We start from the raw sequence: 23,198 nt of genomic DNA on the forward strand, positions 1-23,198 counted from the left end.
TTTACGCAGCCAACAGACACATGAAGAAATGTTCATCAACACTGGTCATCAGAGAAATGCAAATCAAAACCACAATGAGATACCATCTCACACCAGTTAGAATGGTGATCATTAAAAAGTCAGGAAACAACAGTGCTGGAGAGGATATGGAGAAACAGGAATCCTTTTACACTGTTGGTGGGAGTGTAAACTAGTTCAACCACTGTGGAAGACAGTGTGGCAATTCCTCAAGGATGTAGAACTAGAAATACCATTTGACCCAGCTATCCCATTACTGGGTATATACCCAAAGGATGATAAATCATGCTACTATAAAGACACATGCACACATATGTTTATTGTGGCACTATTCACAACAGCAAAGACTTGGAACCAATCCAAATGTCCATCAGTGATAGACTGGATTAAGAAAATGTGGCACATATACACCATGGAATACTATGCAGCCATAAAAACGGATGAGTTCATGTCCTTTGCAGGGACATGGATGAAGCTGGAAATCATCATTCTCAGCAAACTATCGCAAGGACAGAAAACCAAACACCGCGTGTTCTCACTCATAGGTGGGAATTGAACAGTAAGAACACTTGTACACAGGATGGGGAACATCACACACCGGGGCCTGTCGTAAGGTGGGGGGCTGGGGGAGGGATAGCATTAGGAGAAATACCTAATGTAAATGATGAGTTAATGGGTGCAGCAAACCTACATGGCACATGTATACCTATGTAACAAACCTGCACATTGTGCACATGTATCCTAGAACTTAAAGTATAATTTTAAAAAAAAAGAAAAAAAAACAAATTCACATAACTATAAACTAAAGGTATAAACTAAAAGATTCAACTTGCCTGTTTTTGCTGTATAAATTTCATAGCAGATTTTCAGCATAGGTAATTGGCATGGAAGGACTTTGACTAAGAGCCACCAGAACTAGTCCTCTTTCCCAGCTTCTTCCCTTTGCCCAAATTCTTTACCTTAGGTGCCTAAGGACAGGGGCTTGTATGTTCTATTCTTGCATGTCCCTATAGTTCCTAGCAGAGTCCGTAAAAATGTAAATGCATTTTGGCTGTGTAAAATACGTATAGCATAATCTGTACAGATGTTATTAATATGGAACCTCAAAGTCATCTCTATGTTCTTATTCCCTAAAATCTACATCTACTCAACTGTTAATAAATGTTGTAGCCTGTTTTGGACAGTTAATGTTAATAAATGCTGTAGCCTGTCAATGTCTACCAACAAATCTCTTACTCAAGGCCTAGTCATTTTACAATGTTTTCCTGGTCTCCTTGGTTGACTAAAAGGTAGAGATGGCATAGCAACTTATAATAGCATAATAATACAGATAATAACAGGTACTCTATATTGAGTGCTTACTGTATGCCCGGAATTGTCCTTTGCACTTTGCAATTTTAACTCATTTAATCCCCACAGCAATCCTGTTAAGCTGATATTAGTGTCACTAACTAAGAGATGTTCTCGTCTCTTAGTTGAGATGTTGAAGGCTGACATTCAACAATATTTTATAACTTGCCTAAGGTCATGTATAGGTAAGTAAGTGAAGATTTGAACCCAAGTGGCTAACTCCAAAGCCTGTGTTCTTATTAGCAAAACTATGCTGTATCATTATCAAAATGAGTTGGAATAAGGGGAAAACAAACTTTGTTGGAAATATAAAGATATTCCTTGTTCTGTAATAAAGGCTGATTAAACCATGTACTTAAAGACCAGACTGTAAAAAGACCACCCAGAAGAAAGAGACTCCTAAGCAAGTGCCCTCTAGTTTAGCAGTCAGGCAGACATTGATAACAATTTACAAATGACTGAGAAGTACCTGTAAAACTTTAGCATTTGGTTGAAGAGGTTTGATGATTAGCTGCTTGCCTGCTGTATAAAGAACCTTTTCTGAATCAGGGCCCCACGCTACTGAATACACTGGTGTTCCTGTAAGATGAAAAAAGAAAAAAAAAGGCTGATAAACTTTAATTATTATGCCTTATAAAAAGAGAGATTGTTAAGAGGATCAAAAAAGCCACATGAAGTGTCATTTCATTTCTTCTCTTTTCAATGGACCTTTCAAATTAGAGTACAGTCTGATGTTGAAATGCTGACTGGGTTAATATTGACCTTTGAAAATCTACTGTGAGCAACTGATATACTATATTTTTAACTAATTAGGATCTTGCTGAGAAAATATGGAGTTTTTGGAAATTCTATATAGAGTGCTACTGAAATACATAAGATAAAATAAATATACTTCATTTTTAATATATAAAGGAATAGCAGAAAAGTCATGATTTATCATTTCCCATCATTGACAGCCATCAGTATGTATCTATTTATTGGCAGCAAATGTTTTTACATTCATTTGCAACTAGTTCAACAAATCATGTTGGTTTAAAGCAGCAGTCTTGGGGCTTGGCTGCACATTGTAATCACCTAGCAAGCTTTTTAAAAATTTTTATTTTTAATTTTTGTGGGTACACAGTATATATATATATTTATGGGGTACATGAGATATTTTGATACTGGCATACAATACATAATAACTACATCATGGAAAATGGGGTATCCATCCCCTCAAGCATTTTTCCTCTGTGTTATGAACAATCCAATTGTACTCTCACCTTGTTGTGTTATCAAATACTAGGCCTTATTCATTCATTCATTCATTCTATTTTTGGTACCCATTAACCACCCCACCTCCCTCATAACCTGCTCACTACCTTTCCCAGCATCTTGTTACCATCCTTCTCTCTATCTCCATGGGTTCCATTGTTTTGATTTTCAGATCCCACAAATAAGTGAGAACACGCAATGTTTGTCTTTCTGTGCCTGGCTCATTTCACTCAACATAATGAATGAACTACAGTTCCATCCATGTTGTAGCAAATGACTGAATCTCATTCTTTTTTATGGCTGAATAGTACTCCACTGTGTATAAGTACCACATTTTCTTTATCTAGTCATCTGTTGATGGACACTTAGGTTGCCTTCAAATGTTGGTATTGTGAACAGAGTTGCAACAAACACAAAAATGTAGCTATCTCTTTAATATACTGATTTCCTTTCTTTTGGCTATATACCCAGCAATGGAGTTATAACCATCAGTATTAAACTGACTCAATGCATAAAGTAACTTAAATTTTACATATTAAAATACAAATGGTATACTCACCTTATAAATTAATTATCATACCTGATGCTACAACAGGCAACAGAACTTCCCCTCACATGCTACTTAAGCAGCAGACTAATGGACAGAAATAACTTCATCCCAAAATATCTAATAACCTCCCACTCACGAATTCACAAATGGCAAATTTTTTTATATCAGATTAGGGAAAGTTTTGTTATCTATTAGGTTTGGCTTTAGCCTGAAAGCTTGGCTTAAAAGAAGCTCCAATATCTTATAACTAGCATAAAGTTTACTTCCAGAGGAAGAGTACAAGTTTGATTTACCTACCACTCTATAAACTACGTTACACTTGATAGTGTTTTCAATTGCCAATATGAATTTAGAGACGGTATTTTTAAACTCAATTACATTTAAGTATAGTATTTCTTACCTTAATTACTTTCTAGATTACCTAATGTCTTCTGGAAGACTATACTTTATGTAAGCCTAGTTTTAAAAAACGACTATCATATTTATTGAAAACATTGGTTATACGGCAGTAAACAATCTGTTTTCCACTTGCCCGGCACAGCTGCCTAGTCATTAGGCAGGTGAATCAAGGTTATGTAGTTAATCTATGAAATAGTAACCCAATTATATTTACAAAACCATCTTTTAAAAATTGTCTAGGACTCTTAAATCAGACTGTTGTAGTAATTGACTTTCTGTGAATCAATGAATCAATGAATAAATGAATCATTAAGGAATTTACATTCTTAGTAGAATAAAATCTGAATTTCATGGTTTGTGGGCAATCAATAAAATTTAATTGTTTATTCAAATGAAAAGCCCAACTGATGATATAATCAATAAATCAATGTCTTACTGAATAAATTTCAGTAAGACAGATGCTTTTGTTTAAGAGGTACTCTACTTTTTTTGTGCCATTTTCTCCCTAATAAAAACATAATTCGATTGTGAGCAAGTCCCAATGGTTTATAGAGGTTAGAAAGTCTAGTCTAGATCCAGTCCAAAAAAAAAAAAAAAAAAAACCCTGAAACATGTCTTCCACAGTTCAGGAATAAAATGTCTAAATATCCTGTTTAGTCAATGACATCTAGGATTGTTCTGTATCAAAGGAACCCACGGAAATTCTTCCTGATGAGATGGCCAACCTCAGAAGGTACTCCTCCTTTTTCTGTACTTGATGAGTATATTTTCTGGGAATATTCTCTGGGAGCAGCCAGGAGTTGACCTGTGCTTCAAAAATAAATCTCCAAATGAACAAAGTTTAACCTTAATAAACTCCCCAAAAATAGAAGTCAAAATTTCAGATATTTCAAATGTAGTTCTTGGTGAGGACTGGAAAGGAGTAACAGGGACTTACTAGCTAAGGTTGTAGAATTATATAAGCCATCTTTATTTCCATTATTATAGTTATAATTTTTGTACAAAAAAGTAAATTAATGTTTTAATTTATAGCGTATCAAATCTTCATAAATACACTCAGTAAAATTATACTTTCCTGGCGTGTATACCAAACTGTGACAAACATCTACCCTCAAGGAAATAATTCAGTAAATACAACTCCCATTGAGTTATACAGGATGTGACTTTAAGGCTTTAGTTGTGGTAAAAGGCACGGTTGGGGTACAGAATGAGGAACTAAGGACTCTTTAGTCCTCTTAACTTTAACATTTAATTTGTGGTCCCATTAAGTCAGCTATGACACCATTTCCTTGTTTATGAACCTTTCTTCATAGTATTTATCTTCCCTTTTGGGACAAAGAGATAATTCATTTCCTGCTTATAAAACAAATTTGTAAACAATAATGCTAAAGAAATAAGTATAACTATATAATAAAAGAAAATAAGCTTATAAAGAAAAAGTTAAGTAATTCCTTTGTTATAACATGTGGTTTTCAACCACATTCCTTCAATAAAAATACAAGCAATGGAAACAAATAAATTATTTATTTATGATAAATAAGCATGGTCAACAGATAGGACTCATTAATTACTCTCCTTAACCACTAAAAATTCAAAATGGATATCACATCAAAAACCTTGATCTTTATTATAATCATTCCTTATACTTAAAATAAAATATTAAGCATTAAACTACTGTATATGTGAACATTTTCTTTTCTAAAAGGAAATAAACTACATAGCTATACAACTTTCAATTTGGGTGGTTCTAATAAAGATCATTATTAAAAGTGGAAGAATCAGCTTCACAAAATAATTTGTATTATTATGAAATCCATCCACTAGCATTTTAAAAATTTATAATATTTCAAATTTTTAAAATATACTTATTAAAGCATGAATTATTCCCAGTGCTATGTTTCGCTTTGCAAAGTCAGCATGGAAATAACAAACTTAGCCTTTGGATTGAATTACTTTAAAACAAAGAGTTTAGCAAATTATGTAACAAAATGTTATTTATTTCATCATTAACAAAAATGGACAAAAAATAAAAAATAGCTTTATAATAGTTTTTTACTTTTTATATTGGAAATTTTAATTTATGCTCCATTTCTGCTAAGACACTCAAAAAGATCTTGTTTTTCTAACTTTGTACACTAAAATCATGTGACCTTTTTGACATTTTTTAAGAAACCACATGCACCTGGGGTTGTGTTAAATGTCAGACCCTTATCTCTCCATAAAACAAATTATCTAAATTCTTTCAACCTGTTGAAGGCATTTTAAACCACAGAAGAGGAGACAAAAATGTATTTCAATTGTTTTAAGGAAGTACATGGTTAAATAAACCGTGTTTTTCACATTCATACTATAAAAGTATCCCCTAAAAACGTTGTTTTTGTATGTTTTTAAGAATGCCTTTGAAACAAACTGTTCACTACTATAATAAAGCATTAGCTATCTCTGCCTTGAATGCAGTATTGGTCTATATAGAGTGAACAGAAGTAAAGTACTTGGAATAGAGTCTGGCACTATACAGCACTATCTGTTAACTACTACTACTACAAATTATTTTGTAATGTAATAAGCAAGCATTTGCTTACTGTATTGTTCATAGCAGTAGCCATTGATTTTTTTTTTCTGTTTTGGCCAAATCATTGGCATTCAAAAACCAAGAATGATTTCCTTTTCATTTTATTTGTAGGAGACATGAGCTAACAATAGTTAATCAAGTGGGATTTATTCAAAAAATTCCATGCTCCATGCTTACGTATGTCACTGGATCAATACAAGAAAAAGTTTAAATAAAGGCATTTTTTTTTTTAAGTTTCTATCTTCAACCACTTCTCCCTTGGGAGGTCTCAACTTCCCCATAGCTTCACCTTTCACTTAATGTAACTGACTCCCAAATTAATATTTTAGCCTTTACCTCTGAGCTCCAACACATTTCTACTGATCCAAAGAGATCTCCATCACAGAGCTTCAAATTCTACATATCCAAAACCATCACCCCTCCGTGTATATTTCCTAATTTATCCCTCTTTGAAGTCTTTACCCTTACAGGGTACATCCCTCTCAGTCTCTGAGAACTATCCACTTTTCCAACTACTATTGTCGATGCCTCTATTCAAGCCTTAATCGCTGCCTTTGTTCAAGTTTTCATTAGCACTAGCATAGACAATTTGAAACCTTACTGGCTACCTCTATTTAATCTCTACCTCCTCTAGTTTTTAACTTTATTATTACTGCAAAGGGAATCTGTCTAAAAGATTGGCATTATCTTTTACTTTCCTGGTCAATTTTTTTTTTTTTTTTGAGACGGAGTCTGGCTCTGTCGCCCAGGCTGGAGTGCAGTGGCACAATCTCGGCTCACTGCAAGCTCCGCCTCCCGGGTTCACGCCATTCTCCTGCCCAGCCTGTAGCTGGGACTACAGGCACACGCCACTACGCCCGGCTAATTTTTTGTATTTTTAGTAGAGATGGGGTTTCACTGTGTTAGCCAGGATGGTCTTGATCTCCTGACCTCGTGATCCTCCCCCCTCGGCCTCCCAAAGTGCTGGGATTACAGGCGTGAGCCACCGTGCCCGGCCCCTGGTCAATTTTTTAAAGGTTTTGTATGCTTATAGAATAAATGCCAAACCCCTTCTTTTAGCATCCAGGACTGTCAGCGTTTCGGTCCCCTTGGCAGTACTATCCTTCACATGGCCTACACTCTGGCCCAAGGAGTTAGCTCCCACTCACCTGACTTTTATGTCTCACAGTCTTCTGTCTCTCAAGTCTCTTATGATGCTAAGCTTCTTAACAGCTTCACTCCAATGCCAACAAGCCCATTTCCTTTCCCATTTCTTCACTCTTCAAAGCCCAGTTCAAAAGATGTTGCAATATTTGCCAGGAAGCCTTTCCAATACATTCACTCTCCCCAGAACACTAATCTCCACCCTCTGGTCCACTCCCACCTGCCACCGACAACACCTTAAGCACATTCCCTTGTATTACAATTATTTATTTATTAATTTCTATTGATTGATTTTTTTGAGAAAGGGTCTTACTCTGGCACCCAGGCTGGAGTGCAGCAGCATGATCACAGTTCACTGTAGTCCCAACACCCATGGGCTCAGGTGATCCTCCCACCTCAGCCTTCTGAGTAGCTGGGACTACAGGGATGCACCACTATGCCCGGCTAACTTTTGTATTTTTTGTAGAGACGGGGTTTTCTCATGTTGCCCAGGCTGATCTCCAGCTGGGCTCAAGTGATCTGCCCACTTCAGCCTCTCAAGTGTTGAGATTACAGGCATGAGCCACTGTGCCCAGCCACAATTACTTATATTTACAGTTTACCTCCTTTACTAAATCATTATAGACAAGTTCCATGTTTTGTTGTTCTATTCCTCCACTTGAAAACGGTGTGGGAAAAATGTCCTTAAAGGTTTGCAGCATTACTTTATATATTTTAATTAGAGATTAAAACTGGAACAATGACACAAAAGATATGGCCTAAGTATAATTATCTCTAGTGTACATATTATTTTTCTCTAATAAGGAACAATAAACTCCCCATAAATACCAGTAAGAATCATTTTTAAACTAAGTCAAATCCCCCCACCCAAAACTGAGATTAAAGTATCTTCTGGATTAGAAGAGAAGTTAATGACTATGGCTTTTTCTATCTGAACATCTGGCTCCAATAGTCAAGAAATGAATTCAGGAATTAATCTCTATTCATCAAGAAATATGTATAATGAACACACATAGACAAAGTCACACAGATGCTTCCAACACTGTTTACATATTTCCAAATTTTATGATAATTCAGGTTTATGTTATTTCATTTTTGTGTCAAAATTTAGTTTCTCCCTTCAAAGGAGGCAGTAGTCTTGCACTCCCAGCTGCCTTGGCCTTCTTACTTGAGCCTTTAGCATCCAGCTCTCAGTAGTTCAGATTTACAATCACCCTCAAAACTCGCAATCTCTAATAGATCAAAGAAACTTTATAAGTAATTAGGGAACTTTCCTTTTGGGTTACTGTCATTATAACAACTTAACTGCTCTACTGGTTTTTCTGGAGATGAAAAAGGAAAAGTCTATGCCTTATGAGGAAAGTATAAGTGGCACCAATGATTAAACACTCAAAAATTAGATTCATAGTTCTACAGTAAGTTTGTAATTCTTGGTCCAGAAAAAGATATCAGATTACTCTGTTGAAATACTAAGAGGTTAGCCAAAATGGGAATATCTATCTAATTTAATTCTGCTTATTAATCCATAATTAACAAACTTTGAATGAGAATAATAAAATTAAAATAGGACAAAAATGATAGTCATTTCAAAGTCATTTGGTGTTAAGGAAAACACATTTTAAATGTTGATGGGTAATATCATTACATGATATGATGCATACATAAGAAAATCACCTGTATTATATGGTACAATCTGTATTTACCTTTTAAGAAAATCTTGTTTACCCAACTATGGGAAGGCAGTGAGGGGAAGAGCATCACCATCCCCTCTCTAAAATAAACACTGCACACAAAACCAACTCAAAATGAATCACAGACCTGAATGTAAGCACTGAAATTTCACTGTAAGTGAAATTTTTATGTCATGGGCTTAGGCAATAACTTCGTCACTAGAATATCAAAAGCAGAAGCAAACTTTGTATTTTTTGTAGAGATGGGGTTTCGCCATGTTGCCCAGGCTGGTCTCAAATTCCTGAGCTCAAGTGATCCACCCATCTTGGCCTCCCAAAGTGCTGGGATTACAGCAGTGAGCCACGATGCCTGGCCAAAATGTCCTGATTTTGAATATTGGGTCTCCCCCATGCTAGTGGGCCAGATTAAGCTCAGAGGCCATCTATTTGTGATCTCCAATTCTTCATTGTGAACATGTGCTTCCAACCAGCCTTTCCAAGTCTGGAGACTCTGAATGTATTTTCCCCATAAGAATAAAATAAGTAGCAATTTGGTTTCCAGACTCATTATACAGGAAAACTACAGCACTAAACTACTAGCACTATTATCACCTAAACCAGTGATTCCCAGCCTTTTTGGCACCAGTGACTGGTTTTGTGGAAGACAATTTTTTCCATGGACCAGGTAGGGGTGGTTCAGGATAATTCAAGGGCATTACATTTATTGTGCACTTTATTTCTATTATTACATTGTAATATATAATGAAATAATTATACAATTCACCATAATATAGAATCAGTGGGAGCCCTGAACTTGTTTTTCTGCAACAAGATGGTCCCTTCTGGGGGTTATGGGAGACAGTGACAGATCATCAGGCATTAGATTCTCATAAGGAGTGAACGACCCAGATCCCTTGTATGCACAGTTCACAAGAGGGTTTGTGCTTCTATGAGAATCTAATGTCACCACTGATCTGACAGGAGGTGTAGGTCAGGCAGTGATGAAAGTGATGGGGAGCAGCTGTAAATGCAGATAAAGCTTTACTCGCTTGCCCACCCACCGCTCATCTCCTGCTGTACTGCCCATTTCCTAACAGACAACAGACAGCTACCGGTCTGTGGCCCAGGGGTTGGGGAACCCTGACATAGACTAAACAATTAACAATGTTTATATTAAACAACTTATTCCAAATTTCCATTTTAGACTCTGGAATGTCTGAAATGGTGAATCCACAGGTAGTAAATGGGAAGGAGATAACAGAAAAATTGAAGGAATTGGAAGAAGCACTGGGAGGGCACTGGTGAAGGGTCTCGGGAAAGAATTCAAATCTTCAGACTGGCACAGTAGCTCACACCTGTAATCCCAACACTTTGGGAGGCTAAAGCAGGAGGATCACTTGAGCCCAGGAGTTCAAGACCAGCCTGGGAACATGGCAAAATCCCAGCTCTACACATGTACTCCCAGCAACTTGGGAAGCTGAGGTGGCAAGATCGATTCAGCCCAAGAGGAGGAGGTTACAGGGAGCCAAGATAGTGCCACTGTACTCCAGTCGGGTGATAGCAAGACCCTGTCTAAAAAAAAAAAAAGGAAAGAAAAGAAAGAAAAAGAAAAAATCTTCTATGGTGGATAGTGGGATGGGCTTTTAGAATTTCTCTGAAGATCTGTGTCATCTACAGGCAACAAATTGATAGAAGAGAAAAGAAAGGAAAAATGGATATAGCATTTCAGCTGCTGCACACTGTCTCAGCAGTAACAGCAGCTGAAATTCTTGTAGTTCTTCCAAAAGGCCAGTGATCTCTGGAAGAATTCTGTCAATTATTCATAAGTGATTCATCACAAAGTGAGAATGTCAAATAATAATCCTTAAAAGAAAAATCTATGAAGCCAAAAGTAAATCCATCTGCCTATTAGAAGACTAAAGTAAGATTTATGTTCTAAAGGTACATTTATTACTAAAGTAACAATAAGTTGACTTTTGCTGTTAACTGAAACTTACCCATGGCTACCTCTATGAACTCTGAATTTTCTACTCATGAATAAATATTCTACCTTGAGATTATCTGTAGCAAACATTTAAGCTTAGAAAAGAAATACTACCTAGTATTTCTGGTTACCTTTGCTAACATTCAGTTAATACACAGCTAAAGAAATGCAAGTGATTTGAACCTTATCCTAAAAGTAAACGTGATTTTAATAATAAAATTTGGAAATTTTTGGAAGTCAGTTATTGAAAATGTTTCACAATATGACTTTATCAAATAGTTCTGAGGAACAGTCCACAAGTTTTTTGGCAACCTAAAGATCAGCTGATACATGCTCAGGTAAACATTAAAACTGCCTACTGTTCCTACGTAAAATCTAATTAAGAAAATTAACCTGTTACACAGAAAAAAAATCATATGTAATCTAACTTCCAACAGGAAGGACCATTGGATTGACTTTATGGCCACTCCTTTCTATTAACATAAAAAATTAAGATGCTCCTCTAAATAGTGCGGTTTCGGATTCTTAATGTGTCTGTTCCCCTCCATTAGTATAGAAATCAAACATACAACTTAATTTGGAAAGGGTGTTAATATTATGAAGTTATCGGGGGTTTTTAAGTAAGGAGATACTCAGTATCTTTTCGTACTATGATTTACTTAACTAGACACCCAATTCTATTCTATATGATATGCTTCAAACGTTTCACAATTATTTTTTGAAAATATTTAGCTTGTAACTGCCTTTATAGAGATTCACTAACATAAAAAAAAAGCCCTTGAGTATTTCTTATATTTCTTGGCTTGAAATAATAGCGTTACCATGGTACATCAGTTACCAAGCAAAGAAAGACAAAAAAGTATAAAATATAAGAGATTACTGTTTTGAACTCAACCAAAGTCAGTCTCAACCACCATATTAGATTGTTTCTAAAGGAAAACTTTAAGGCATTTTTGTATTGTATAATTTGCAAAAATGAAATTGTCAATTGTAAAACATACCTTGCTGAGCTAAAGTTGATCTAAGCATCCCAGTCTTTGACCAAATTTTTATTTGTCCATCTTCTCCAACTATACAGGGAAAAAAAATTCATCAGTATTTTTACCTATAGAAAATAATTTAACCATTAAATTTGCATATAAAAATCAACAGTATCTACCACATATTCTTTTTTCTTCTAGGCTTCCTCAAATCATGGAATATTACTACATATTTAAAATTCAGATACAGTTTAATTAAATGACAGAGTGCTTTATAATTATCATTTAATAGAAATTACTTTGAAACGATTTATCAAAGTAGCTTAACTTTCATGACTAAAATTTTTATTTTATTTCCTTCAATCTTAGAAGACTTGTAAGTATATTACTCAAATAATATTTCCTTTGTCACTGCAGTCTCCATCTTAGAATTCTAAGAAAAGTGTTTCCAGTGTAATAAGAAGAGCTGCAGCCAAATTCCAGTGAGTTGGGAACCGAATGAAGTGAGATAATAGACTACTCTTTTGAACAGCTTCACTGAAAAAGGGAGAAAGAAAATAGTTGCAGGTAGAGAGAGCTGTTTGTTAAGAGAAGGATTTCTATTTCTTCTTAATTTTTAAGATGGGTGACATCTGAACATATTTACATGCTGACAAAGAAACCACTGGAAAAGATGTTAAAGATACAAGTAAGAGAAGGGCCAATTCACTGAGGAAAGTCCTGGAGAAGGCCCAGAGTATAGGTATGGTGATTTTAAAACACCTCCTCAAATTCTTTCTTATTCTTCAAGAGGCACAGTTTAATTTCCCTCTCTTCTACTGTGGGCTGTACTTAGTGACTTGCTAAGTTAACAGAATATAACTGAAACAGAGTATCATATCTGAGGGTACACTACAAAAGATACAGTAGCTTCTACCTGGCTCTCTTTTGGATCACTGGGAGACACCAGCTGTCATGTTGTAAAAACACTTAAGCAACCCTATGGAGATGCCCATGTGGCAAGGAATTAATTAAGGTCTCCTGTCAAAGCCAGAGAAGAACTAAGGCCTCCTGCCAACAATCATGTGAGTAAGACATCTTCGAAGTGGATCCTCCAGCCCCAGACAAGCCTTCATATGACTGCCGCCCCATCCAACAATTTGACCAGAACCTCATGAGAGGCTCTGAGTCAGACAGAACCACCCACCTAAACTGATCCCTGACCCACAGAAACTATCAGGTACTATATGCTTATGATTTTAAGTCACTAACTATTAGAGTAATTTGTTATGAGCAATAGATAACTAATGTAATAGGTTGAATCCTTAGAGTAGGGCAGGGGATTGGAAACAGACAGAATGGGGATAACGATCAGTTATACGAGAATATTTGGAATTTTCAAATTTTAAAGAATTACAACTTTTATTTATTCCATACTTGACCATTCCAAAAGCCTTCTTTGACAGAACAGTCTACAAAGGTCACATAAGAAAATGATTAATATAACATTCTGAATTATAACATTTATATAGCAGTGTAGAACAACACTACGCCAATTATTTGCTATTAGACAATGAAAGACATTATTGCTAAATGAAAATATCGTCTTTGGAAATTTTTCTTTAAAATATTCATTTCAAATGTCATTTTTACAGACAACTTACCTGTAACTAATGCTGTTCCTTCATAATTCCATCTTCCTGCAAGTACTGCTCCACAGTGAGCTTCTACACTTTTTTCCACTCTTCCCAACTTGGAAATCAGATGAAATTTACCTGAAAGAAATTACATTTGAAAAATCTATTTTAAGGCCGGGCGCGGTGGCTCAAGCCTGTAATCCCAGCACTTTGGGAGGCCGAGGCGGGCGGATCACGAGGTCAGGAGATCGAGACCATCCTGGCTAACACAGTGAAACCTCGTCTCTACTAAAAATACAAAAAATTAGCCGGGCGTGTTGGCGGGTGCCTGTAGTCCCAGCTACTTGGGAGGCTGAGGCAGGAGAATGGCGTGAACCCGGGAGGCGGAGCTTGCAGTGAGCCGAGATCGCGCCACTGCACTCCAGCCTAGGGAACAGAGAAAGACTCCGTCTCAAAAAAAAAAAAAAAAAAAAAGAAAAATCTATTTTATATATTCAATCAACAACAAAAAAAATCTACTACTAGACTAAGTAATAGGCACTAGAGGCATAAAGGCAAATATTAACGTTATAATTATTCTTAATATCACATATAAATCTATTGGAAAATAGGCACAAGAACAAAATTATTTAAATATTTTAAAATAAATTGAAAATGCATATGCTTACTTGGTTCAAAATAACTATACATGCTCATAATAGGGAAAAATCCAAATTCATAAACCTTTTGATTTAGTTAACATAATTTAAATACCTATGGTCTGGGTATATGTCTATGCTTCAGAAACAGTGTGCCAATAAATATACCACACCTATGGATGAGAAAGTGTTTTAAATTACCAGCTGTATATTACTAGAATTAATATTCATTCAGACACCACACTGATCCTTTCTTGGCTTCTTGTATCACTTATTCTTTGCACTGTTGACTTGTGTCTCTGACATCTCTTATATAATTAGCTTATGCCCTTTAAAGTTTTACAGTGTTTTTACTTTTTGCCAATATATGTACATACTTCTGCAACTAAGTGGCTTGCTTTTGTCTACCTGTTGCCTGACACAGTATAAAATTATATAAGGCCAAGTATTTTAAACTTGGGATTATCCATTTTACTATTTTGGTTCTTCTCCTTTATACCTTTTCCAGCTTTTTTATAGCCTACAAAAAAAAAAAAGTCAAGACTGCAAGACTGTGCTTAAATGGAAGACTTTCTTGACATTTCTCTTGACCCTCCCTTGGCCACACCACAACAGTTTTATGTCCCTCTGATTTATCATAGCACTATACACATATGTCTATTATGTTACTTGTTTCAAGGTTTTATATTCACAGTTCTTAGCTCTGTCCACTGAAAGGGCCTTGAAGCAAATACACCCCATTGGAATGAGCACAGCTAGCACAGTTATCTTGTTTTTTTAAATACCATTAACCACCAGAAAAAGAACAGGTCTCTGTGGAAAATGGCTGATTTGGGGGCTGGGACTAAGAAAGTACAAGATAAGCCTGGAACATCTTGTGCCAGCAAGGAAGTGCTCAAAAAATGATGACATATAAAATTTAAAAAAAAAATCACTGTAGCTGGCTTGATGGGGCTCCCACTGGCCAAATCTGGGGCACTTTTAACATCAAAATTTAAAAATGATAATGATAATATATTTATGAAATAAAACAAGAATCTACAAGTCTAATCTGACCCCAAAAAAACAAATAAAGATATAGGCATGGGACAGGAAGTTCTTCCTTGGAGTAGAGTACCAACTAATCAATATGGAAGGAATTACGGAGTTGGAAAAATCACCATTTGGCAAACCATCTTAGTAATAAATGATTCAGCCAAGAGTCATCAATAGACGCTAAGAGAGTGGGAGGAAGTTTGATGAGAAAGATAATATTTTTACATAGTCTCAAAGTATCTTTTCATAAATTATTAAAAGGAATAAATAACTTTACGAGATTAACTTATTGAACATGAACTTATTAACTTATAATTAAGGTTAACATCACCAATAATGGGTCAAATCAACATCATAAATCTCCTAATCTGATGCCCCGAGTATTCCTGCTAAGGACATATAAATTGAATCTAATCATGAGGAAACATCAGACAAAAACAAATTGAAGAACTATAAAATAACAGGCCTATATTCTTCAACACTGTCAAGATCATAAAAGACTGAAGAGTTGTTCCAGATTAAAGGAAGCTAAAGAGACACAGCAAAAACAATATGTTATCCTGTACCAGCAAAAATAAACTTCTATGGAAAATTAGAATGATTATTAAAATTTAAATATAAACTATAGATTAGATAATAGTATTGCAGCAGTGTTAAATGTCCTGATTTTTATCAACAAATTGTGGCAATGTAACAGAAAATTCTTATTCTTAGGAAATGCATTGAAGTATTTATGGTTAAAAGTAGATGTCTGCAAATTGCTCTCACATCTTTCAGAAAAAGGGTGTGTGCTGGAGGGGAGGAGGGTTTGTGTAAAAAGAAACAGAGACAATACTTTGTCCTAACGTATATGGGACAAAATGTTAAACTAGTGAATCTGGATAAAGGACATGCAGGAATTGTTTGTACAATTCTTAAAACTTTTCTGTAAATGCAAAATTGTATCAAAATAATTGTTTAAGTCAAACACTCCCTTTATCACCTGAGGTAAACTCAATTCTAGCTGTGGTTCAGGGCCAATCTTCTAAGTGCCAGGCACTCTACCAAGTGATTTTACACATGTATCTCATTTAATCAAGTTTCTGAAAAACAAAGTTTTAAAAAACTACCACAAGTCTCTCGGTAAATGAGGTGTAATCTGATATTATTGTTTGTCCTAACATCCTTTCCATCTTCAGGTTACAAAAGCCCTCTTCTCTTTCTCTTTTCCTTTGCATGCGGATGGCCTGAGGCTGGATATGCTCAATCAGTATCCCATTGTCTTTTTTTCTTTTTTTGAGACAGGGTCTTGCTCTGTTGCCCAGGATAGAGTGCAATGGCACAATCTCGGCTCACTGAAACCTCTGCATTCCAGGTTCAAGCAATTCTCCTATCTCAGCCTCCCGAGTAGCTGGAACTATAGGCATGTGCCACCATGCCTGGCTAAAATTTTTTTGTATTTCAGTACAGACGGGGGTTTCATCATGTTGCTCAGGCTGGTCTCGATCTCCTGACCTCAAATGATGCACCTGCCTCAGCCTCCCAAAATCCGTTTCTCTTGACTAAACTTATTGACTCAGTGATGGGCATATGACCCAAAATCATTTAGGGTCCCTCTGCAAGCTGCCTGCACAAGGTACTGAGGAAGAAGCAGTCTTATGAAACATGATGAGCCTTGGGCTACTGGTCACCTTCATACTCACCATCATGTTCACCATGTGCAGAGAGCCTGCCCAAGAGATGGTGAGAACAGGGACCTGATGCAACTAGTGCTTGATCTACCCCTACAGCTGGGTGAACCAAAAAACTCCATTTGTGCTTAAGTTAGCCAAGTAAGTTTCTGTTACTTTCAGTGAATGTACTCCTAATTGAAACAGCAGGTAAAGTATAACATAGATGAAAACAGTTCAAGTATTTCTAAGAAAACAAATATAAAAACATACCCTTAAAAAGTGAAAAAAAATCATACTTTCTATTCACCAATAAGAAAGCTGCAGTCAAATTATAAAACTCTTCAACTCTGTAACTGAAAATTAACATGTACTGGAAAATAAAGTATATATTTTAACAGATAACTTACTAAATGAATAGGTATATCTTTTCAGTGTGGTTATATTAAATTTGAAGAATTTAGAAACTAAAACTATGATAACAGCTTAACTCAACTCATAAGAGTACTAAAAAAGTAAAGCCAGCTGGGCATGGTAGCTCATACCTGTTATCCCAGCACTTTGGGAGGCCAAAGCAGGAGGATTGCTTGAGGCCAGGAGTACAAGACTAGCTTGGGCAACAAGATGAGACCCTGTCTCTACAAAAAAAAGTTTTAATTAACCAGATGTAATAGTGTGTGCCTGTAGTCCCAGCTACTCAAGAGGCTGAGGCAGGAAGATTTTGTGAGCCCAGGAGTTTGAAGCTACAGTGAGCTATGATCACACCACTGCACTCTGGCCTGGGCAACAGAGTGAGACCCCATCTCATATATATCTATATCTATATATATATCTATATATATAGATATAGATATATATATACTAGGATTGAATATGGGCCTTTGGCTTTATTTTATATATATATTTATATATATTATATATATTTTATATACATTTTATATATATTATATTACATATATTATATATTATATATTACATATTTTATATTTTATATATATTATATATATTTTATATATTTTTATATATATTTTATATATATATAAAATAAAGCCAAAGGCCCATATTCAATCCTAGTATATGCCAGTTAAATTAACTTTCTTCCATGACATAATTTCATAGCCCATACACAAACCAAGTGACTATTCAGAAAAGAAATACAATGTGTGGATAAAAATACGCAGATCCACAAATACTAGTTTTGTAAAACAACTCAAAGCATAAATCATACTATTAAGTCTTTTAAATACAATGGCAAGCATATAATGTTTATTAAAAACTTACCATCAGAACTTGTGAGGACAAAGCTTTCTGCCTGGGTTTGTTTCTTTACACCTAAACTTTTTGGAAACCAGTGAAAATCAATAGGGTAAATATCATCAGGAAGCTTTACTATTTGAGTTGTTTCACTGGTTAACAAGTTCCACTTCACTATCTGGTGATCATCACTACATGAATACAGCTCTTCAGCAGTAGTCCAGCCCACACAGCTTACTAATTCTTGATGTGTCACCATGTTAAGGAGACATAAAACGTACAAAAGTCTTAAATCTTAATGAATAATTCACAGATGCAGATTATAAGGTGTAAGTAAAATAGGTCAAATGGTTTCAAGATTCTAAATGTATTTTCCATTTTATGACTGGTATTTTTTTCTATATAAAAGAAAATAAGCATCTATTAAAAGAGTTGTAACTTCCTTCCTTCCCTCCCTCCCTCCTTCCTTCCTTCTTGCTTTCTTCTTTTCTTCCCTCTGTGGCCCAGGCTGGATTACACTCGGCTCACTGCAGACTCCCTGCGTCCCGCTCTCATCATTCTCCTGCCCTGGCCTGCGGGCTGCCTGGGATTGCCGGCGCGCGCCACCACCCCTCCCTGGTTTTTCTCCTTTGGCTGGAGGCGCGGTTTTGCCATGTCGGCCGGGCTGGTCTCCAGCTCCTGACCTCGAGTGGTCTGCCCGCCTCGGCCTCCCGAGGTGCTGGGACTGCAGACGGAGTCTCGCTCACTCGGTCCTCGGTGTTGCCCGGGCTGGAGTGCGGTGGCGTGGTCTTGGCTCGCTGCAGCCCCCGCCTCCCAGCCGCCTGCCTTGGCCTCCCAGGGTGCTGGGATTGCAGCCTCTGCCCGGCCGCCGCCCCGTCTGGGACGTGGAGAGCGTCTCTGCCTGGCCGCCCACCGTCTGGGTTATGATGAGCTCCTGTGCCCGGCCGCCCCGTCTGGGAGCTGAGGAGCGCCTCTGCCCAGCCGCCACCCCGTCTAGGAAGTGAGGAACGTCTCTGCCCAGCCGCCCACCGTCTGGGATGTGAGGAGCGCCTCTGCCCGGCCGCCCATCGTCTGGGATGTGAGGAGCGACTCTGCCCGGCCGCCACCCCGTCTGGGATGTGAGGAGCGCCTCTGCCCGGCCGCCCCGTCTGGGAAGTGAGGAGCGCCTCTGTGCGGCCGCCCCGTCTGGGAAGTGAGGAGAGCCTCTGCGCGGCCGCCCCGTCTGGGAAGTGAGCGCCTCTGCCCGGCCGCCCCTTCTGGGATGTGAGGAGCGCCTCTGCCCGGCCGCCCCGTCTGGGATGTGAGGAGCGCCTCTGCCCGGCCGCCCCGTCTGGGAAGTGAGGAGCGCCTCTGCCCGGCCGCCCCGTCTGGGAAGTGAGGAGCGCCTCTGCCCGGCCGCCCCGTGCGGGAAGTGATGAGCGTCTCTGCCCGGCCGCCCCATCTAGGAAGTGAGGAGCACCTCTGCCTGGCTGCCCCATCTGGGATGTGGGGAGCGCCTCTGCCCGGCCGCCCCATCTGGGAGGTCTACCACAGAGGCCAGAAGCAATGTGGGGGCTGGACGTGGTGGCTCACGCCTGTAGTCCCAGTACTCTGGGAGGCCGGGGCGGGTTGATCACTTGAGGCTAGGAGTTCGAGACCAGCCTGGCCAACATGGCAAAACATATGAAAAATACAACTGACAAACCAACCAAGTGACAACAAAACAGGTCTACCCTGGAGTCATACTCTAATTTTTTCTATTTTCCTCCCTTTCTGATCCTTTATCCCACTTTCTTTTTCTTCCTCTTCCTTCTTCTTCTTTGTCAAATAGAGGATTGAGTTATTATCATTGATCCATACAAAGTCCCTCTCTCATTTATTTTCTTTAATTCCCACCCCCCATTTCTATTCCCCGTCTTCCCATGTGCAACCTTCCTAATATGTTTGATATGCATCTTTTTGTTTGTATGTACTTTTAGAAAATGTTTATTGTTTTGTGTGCAATAAAAAAATTAAAAAAAAAAAAGAGTTGTAAGAATGGAAAGCAAGAAAGAAATCCAGATGCCAAAAGGAGGGGGAGAAAAGATCTGACCACATGAAAATTTAAAACTTGTGTTACACAATATTCTATACACAAAGCCAAAAGGTACACAAAAGAAACCTAGTAGATCAAAAGGCATCAAAGAATCTACACTGAACTGTTGGGGGATAGGTAGGGAGCAAAGGGAACTATACTTTTTTCTTTATATATGTCTGTATCATTTAAGTTATTAAAATAAGCATGTATTCTTTTGCTAAGGAAAAAATAATCAAGTGTCAAAAGAAGACTGAAATCTAACAGTAGGCTATCCTTTTCAATCACATATTATCATAACAACTCACCTAGGAAAGAACTTATGGTTTAACAGCTGAAACTAAAATCTTACCAAACTTTTTTAAAATTTTTCATTTTATTTCTTCACTTATTTTTCTTTTTTTTTTTTTTTTTTTGAGACGGAGTCTCGCTCTGTCACCCAGGCTGGAGTGCAGTGGCGCAATCTTGGCTCACTGCAAGCTCCGCCTCCCGGGCTCACACCATTCTCCTGCCTCAGCCTCTCCGAGTAGCTGGGACTACAGGCGTCCGCCACCACGCCTGGCTAATTTTTTTGTATTTTTAGTAGAGACAGGGTTTCACCGTGGTCTCGATCTCCTGACCTCGTGATCCGCCCGCCTCGGCCTCCCAAAGTGTTGGGATTACGAGCGTGAGCCACCGCGCCCAGCCTTCTTCACTTATTTTTAATTGACAATACCAAACTTTCCTACATTAAAATTAGGAAATAATTCAATTATAATTTACTTCACTTATAAGATGCATAGTGCTGGATGAGATATGATCCCTAAAATTTTTACTTTATTTAACCCATTTTTTCAGCTCTAATTTATCAGAAGAATTTCTATGTAAGTTGAGATGCTCAAGTAGCCCTCACTTCCTCCATCAGGACAGGGTGCTTACCCTAGCAGAATTGTGTACCTAAAAGGCATTTCAGTTTGTTATTTACAAAGGATGTTTTCTCTTGTTACATCTGGATTTCTATATTGCCAGATTATTCCTGGTTGAGTTGTTTGTTCTTATTGTTATGATATAATCCTTTTATTTCCTTCATTTCTCACCAATACTTTTACTGTCTTATCTGAGCAATAATATGATTGCTTTTTCTAAGGAAACACAGACAACATGCCTAATTATTCTAGTATGTTCCAAGATTTTTTAATACTTCAAAATATGATAGATTAAGCAGAAACCAAAAAGATAAAGAGAGATTATAGAAAGAGCTTAGGAGTCTGCACAAAAAGGTAATAAAGAGATACTGGAATACTCAAAACTCAAAACACAATCTAAACAAAAGGACACTAGACCATTCCTGAAAAAAAGTTGTATTATCATTGCTGTCACCTAAACAATGTTAGGTAAAACCTAAAATGGGAGAAGCTTAGATAAAACCTAGAAAGGAAGAAAACTCACACAAACAAATATGCACACATCTCAAACCAAAAATCATTAGCTTATCCTTATATAAATTGCTGTAAGTACATGCCAGACATCCATGACATTATCTTCAAACTCATAGGTCAACTAAAATTATGGGAGAAATGAGAAGACTGCCAGATCAACAAAGTCTAAAAACACTGTTATTCTTTGGCTTGAAAGGTAAAGGCAGACAGTAGACATGGTCAAAATCTATAAAATTGTGTATGGCGTGAACTCTTGAAAGCACATTTGTTTTTGAAAAGACAGTAAAAATGATTTAAGGGGGAATAAAAACAATTACATCTTCACTTAATAGTTAAATAAGCAGACAAGATAATATAAATGAAAACACCTATCAATTTAAAATGTCTGCCCAAATGTTTAAATCAGTGTTTTCCTAGTTCTGATGAAGGACCAGATTTTTCTTTATTTCAAATCCACTGCAGATGGATATTTTGTAAGATACAATAACAACGAAATATTAGAAAATTTGGACATTATAACAATGTAAAATTGCTACAAAAATTTCTCAGCCCTTACTTTCAATTTCTTTACCTATTCTTTCAGACCTGCAATACAGTCTACAAAGGATACTTTGAGTAGAATTAGTCCAAATGTATAAGAATGATGATAGTGGGGCCTGGTCATATCTCCTTGACACATAACTGGGGACTCTTGCTGACAAAATATAGGGTCATGTGTTTGAGAAAATATTACTAATTGCCACCTTCCCATGTGAAATAATGAGGATCTGACTGCTCAGATTTCCCCAACTTGTCCTTCACTTTATCATGAATGTAAAGAAATAGGGCACAGCGGAATGAATACATGCTAGATTACACTAGCAAAGAAACAGTTTGGTTTAAAAAATGCTTCATTTTGGCCAGGCGCAGTGGCTCATGCCTGTAATCCCAGCACTTCGGGAGGCTGGGGTGGGTGGATCACCTGAGGTCGAGAGTTCGAGACCAGCCTGGCCAACATGGTGAAACCCCGTCTCTACTAAAAATACAAAAATTAGCTGGGCATGTTGGCAGGTGCCTGTAGTCCGAGCTGCTCAGGAGGCTGAGGCAGGAGAATCACTTGAACCCAGGAGGTGGAGGTTGCAGTGAGCTGAGATCACACCACAGTACTCCAGCCTGGGTGACAGAGTGAGACTCTGTCTCAAAAAAAAAAAAAAATCTTCTTTTTAAGATCCTACTAAAGTAGCAACTGCTTTTTAAGTATTTAAGTATAGTACTTAAGTAGAGTAAGAAAAACGTCAGTAAGAATTTTAAAATAAGATTTATAGCAAATGGTTCACTTTGGAGAATTACGACACATGATCTTAAATATTTTAAAACAATTTAGGTAAACAGCCACTAAAGGAATGAAAAAAAAAAAATCTATTCTTCAACTAGAATATAAAGTAGAGAAACTTTTAACAATACTATAATTAAGAAAATCCAATAAGATTTATAAGCATTAAAAGGATATGCTTTGGTTCTTTTAAAAGAGATATCTTCAGTCTCATGACTCCACTTCCAGCAAAAATTTAAGATGCCACTTGATTGTATTTACTGTAAAAATAAAAGGAGAGAAAATATAAAGTCAGCATTAAAA

At 37.2% G+C, this 23,198-nt stretch overlaps 1 protein-coding gene across 5 annotated transcripts in view; it reads right to left on the minus strand.

Annotated features, from left to right (window-relative positions):
• IFT80 (intraflagellar transport 80) overlaps nucleotides 1-23,198 on the minus strand; it is a 154,167-nt gene that overhangs the window by 112,513 nt on the left and 18,456 nt on the right. For 3 of the 5 annotated variants that reach the window (XM_063620374.1, XM_063620375.1, XM_063620373.1), the window contains exons 2-6: nucleotides 23,071-23,155; nucleotides 18,140-18,359; nucleotides 13,564-13,674; nucleotides 11,942-12,010; nucleotides 1,838-1,947 (exon numbers count right to left, since the gene is read on the minus strand). In XM_063620374.1, the coding sequence (XP_063476444.1) occupies nucleotides 1,838-1,947; nucleotides 11,942-12,010; nucleotides 13,564-13,674; nucleotides 18,140-18,359; nucleotides 23,071-23,109 (549 nt within the window). In that variant the 5' untranslated portion in view covers nucleotides 23,110-23,155. Of the gene's footprint in view, nucleotides 1-1,837; nucleotides 1,948-11,941; nucleotides 12,011-13,563; nucleotides 13,675-14,289; nucleotides 17,352-17,403; nucleotides 17,492-18,139; nucleotides 18,360-23,070; nucleotides 23,156-23,198 lie in introns of those variants that run through there. The other 2 variants (XM_063620377.1, XM_063620376.1) reach the window with 2 other exon arrangements.

This window comes from Symphalangus syndactylus, chromosome 17 (genome assembly GCF_028878055.3).
Source record: "Symphalangus syndactylus isolate Jambi chromosome 17, NHGRI_mSymSyn1-v2.1_pri, whole genome shotgun sequence".
Lineage (NCBI taxonomy): Eukaryota > Metazoa > Chordata > Mammalia > Primates > Hylobatidae > Symphalangus > Symphalangus syndactylus.